Source organism: Otolemur garnettii, unplaced genomic scaffold, assembly GCF_000181295.1.
Source record: "Otolemur garnettii isolate 467f Iridium unplaced genomic scaffold, OtoGar3 scaffold00102, whole genome shotgun sequence".
NCBI lineage: Eukaryota > Metazoa > Chordata > Mammalia > Primates > Galagidae > Otolemur > Otolemur garnettii.
In genome coordinates this window covers 368,633-371,857 of record NW_003852497.1, presented here as the reverse complement: position 1 = coordinate 371,857, position 3,225 = coordinate 368,633, and the positions used below count along the sequence as shown (strand labels likewise).

Genomic DNA, 3,225 nt, shown 5'->3' with positions numbered 1-3,225 from the left:
TTTTTTTTTTTTTTTGCAGTTTTTGGCCGGGGCTGGGTTTGAACCTGCCACCTCCGGCATATGGGGCCAGCCGCCCTGCCCCTTTGAGCCACTGCCCTTCAGGTGCTTTCTAAAAAGCTCTGCTGGCAAACTAGTTACTCACATCACTCATTTTAGCTTATGTGCCAGCTGTTCTCTTTCTAGCTGCCATCCTCCCGAAATTTAGCGATGCTTAGTAAAAGCAAAAAGGGAAGAATTTGCTGTTGTTTGTGTTAATCCAGGTAATGGAGACTATTTACCACCAATGCCAGAAAGATAATTCTTTAATAGATGCTTTTGTATTTTGTTTTAGAATCACAAGAAGCTGATGAAGTGGTTGAAAAATGCTCATCTGACACTTGTTCTAGACCTTCAGAAAATGAGTTATCTCAGCAGCCCGTTGATTCTCACTTAGTCAAGGCTTTCAAAGAAGAACCTGAACACGATATTAGCAAAATTTCAATTGTAAGGCCATTTTCAATAGAAACCAAGAATTGTACAGATGTCCCGGCAGCTTTTGGAACAAAAGCGGCTCATGGCTGTGTAACTGGAGTTTCAGGGGAGGGTTTACCCCCCTGTGTACCACACGCCCCCCAGAACAAGGCAATGACAGAAGGCAGCATGGGAGTTATGCTCGAGCCATCGGCAGAAGCTGTTCTAAAGGCCAGAAACTCCTGCCCAGAGCCTGTGCCCTGCAGAAGCAAACTAAGAAGGCCCAAACCTATCTCTCTGAGGAAGAAAACGATTGGAGGAGAGTTCTCACACGCTGAAACTGCTGTGGAGGAAACCCCTCTTTCCAAGGCATCCTGCCAGTTCAGTGTCAGAGAATTGGATGAGAACACAAACCCTTCTCTTCTAGGAGAAATCTCAGGCACTGTCAGTAGTGACACCAGTGATTTGGGGGTTGAGCTGCCAGAGGAGGCAAGGAGCTCACCTCTCAAGCTTGAGTTTGATTTCATAGAAGATGTGGAAAATATAGAAGCCCGGAAAGCTCTTCCAAGGAAACTTGGTAACAGACTGACTCCCAAGGTACAAAACGACGGCGTCAGCAAGCCAGTGGGTGTAGCGCAGCCTGCAGAGCCGGCGGGAGACGCGTCTCTCTCTCGGGTGTCTTCTCGACTAGATGCTAGTCAGTGGGACAAGCCCAGCTTCAGTCCCTTTGGGAGCCACCCCATTCTGCAAAACTCCCCTCCCCTCTCCTCTAAGGGTTCTTACCACTTTGACCCAGATAACTTTGATGAATCCATGGATCCCTTTAAACCAACTACAACTTTAACAAACAGTGACTCTTGTTCTACCACCAGTAATCATGTTAACGAAGTCTTAGAATCACCCAAGAAGGCAAAGTCCCGTTTAATAACGTGAGTGAGAACAGGTGTTGGGTGTCGTGCTCTGTCTTATGTGAGTTCGGCAGCTGTAGCTTTGATTTTGGTGAACTGAATTTATCTTTGAAGTGCAGCGGGCACGTGCAAAGCTTATGACTTTATACTGTAGCCTTTACTATTTACTTAAGACTTGTGTGAAATCAGAAATACCAAAGATTTCCCTTTTAGATTTCTGCCTTATTTTTGAATCCTTGGCTTATTCACTTTAGCTTAGATTTTTTTTTTTTTTAAGAGTAGTATGAGATGAGATAGCCCCATAGGGATTTGATAGCTTTCAGAAATCCTAGCTGGGCTGTCAGGAATTACTTTATATACAGAATTCAATTGTCGGGGCTAAACACCATCTTTAGCCAGTCACAGTGGCTCACGCCTTTAATCCCAGCACTCTGGCCGAGGTGGGGGGATTGCCTGAGCTCACAGGTTTGAAAACAGCCTGAGCCAAAGCAAGGCCTCATCTCTAAAAATTTCTAAAAATAGCCAGGCATTGTGGAGGGCACCTGTAGTCCCAGCTACTTGGGAGGCTGAGGCAAGGGGATCAATTGAGCCCACAGCACTCTACCAAGGGCAACTAAGTGAGACTCTTGTCTCCAGAAAAACTCCACCATCTTTAGATTCTCTGTAGATAAAACAAAAATTCCAAAACTAAAAATTACCTGTCTGGTGTCAATAATGTGTGAAAAATGTTCTAAAAAGGTCTTGGAGAAATCTTTTTACTTAAACAAAAATCTCTGATTTTTGGTGGAAATGAACTTACCACTAAAAGTTGGTGAGAATTCTTGTCTCCGTGTGGAGTTTCTGGCTTATGAACTAGGAAATGAATTTCTGATAAGAATCAAGAGTAATTTAAAAAATCCGTTAAATCCAACTAAATCAGTTGGTTAGTCTTTTGTTGCCTGCCTTCCCCTCCCTCTTCCTTGTTTCTCCTCGGAAACTTGGATGAATTTTAGCTAGGGCTTTTGGAGTTCTCAGAGTCAGTACTACGTCAGGCCATATTCTGTGTTAAGTTTCATTTTAACTTTGTTACAAAATTACTTTATCAGAAAATCTAAGTTGTGTAGATTGCAATACAGTGATATTTAGTGCAGCAGTGGGGGCATTCTGAGAAATGCATTGTTAGGCGATTTTATGGTTGTGTGAACCTCAGTGGGCGACTTGCAGAGACCTAGACAGTGTAGCCTACTGCTTACCTTGTCTACAAGGGACAGCCTGCTGCCCCTTCTCAGCAAACCTGTATGTCGTGTTACTGTACTGAATACTATAGGCAGCTGTAATACACCGGTAAGTATTTGCATATCCAGAAAAGGTACAGTGGAAGTGTGGTAAGGAAGACAGAAAATGGTACAATTGGGGGAGACTAGAAGTTACTCTGGGGAGTCAATGAGTGGTGAGTGAGTGAGTGTGAAGCCCTAGGATCTTACTGTGCACTTCTGTAGATTTTATAAACTCTAGACATGTAGACTACACTAAATTTATATTTAAGATTCTCTTTCTTTGGCTGGTACCTATAGCTCAGTGGGTAGGGTGCTGGCCACATACACCGAGGCTGAAGGTTTCAAACCCAGCCTGGGCCTACTAAACAACAATGACAACTGCAATAATAACAAGAACAACAAAAATAGCTGGGTGTTGTGGCAGGTGCTTGTAGTCCCAGCTACTAGGGAGGCTGAGGCAAGAGAACTGCTTGAGCCCAAGAGTTTGAGGTTGCTGTGAGCTGTGACATCAGAGCACTCTATAGAGGGTGACATAATGAGACTGTGTCTCAAAAAAAAAAAAGATCCTCTTTCTTCAATAATAAATTTAGCTTACTATAACTTTTTTTTTT

The 3,225-nt window shown here is 43.4% G+C and overlaps 1 protein-coding gene across 6 annotated transcripts in view; it reads left to right on the top strand.

Moving 5' to 3' along the window:
- The window catches only part of TACC1 (transforming acidic coiled-coil containing protein 1), a 127,669-nt gene that overhangs the window by 78,402 nt on the left and 46,042 nt on the right, over positions 1-3,225 (top strand). For 5 of the 6 annotated variants that reach the window (XM_023516985.1, XM_023516988.1, XM_023516987.1 and 2 more), the window contains one exon: positions 332-1,379. The exons of the other annotated variant lie outside the window; for it this stretch is intronic. In XM_023516985.1, the coding sequence (XP_023372753.1) occupies positions 625-1,379 (755 nt within the window). In that variant the 5' untranslated portion in view covers positions 332-624. The remainder of the gene's footprint in view (positions 1-331; positions 1,380-3,225) is intronic. 6 annotated transcript variants of the gene reach the window in all.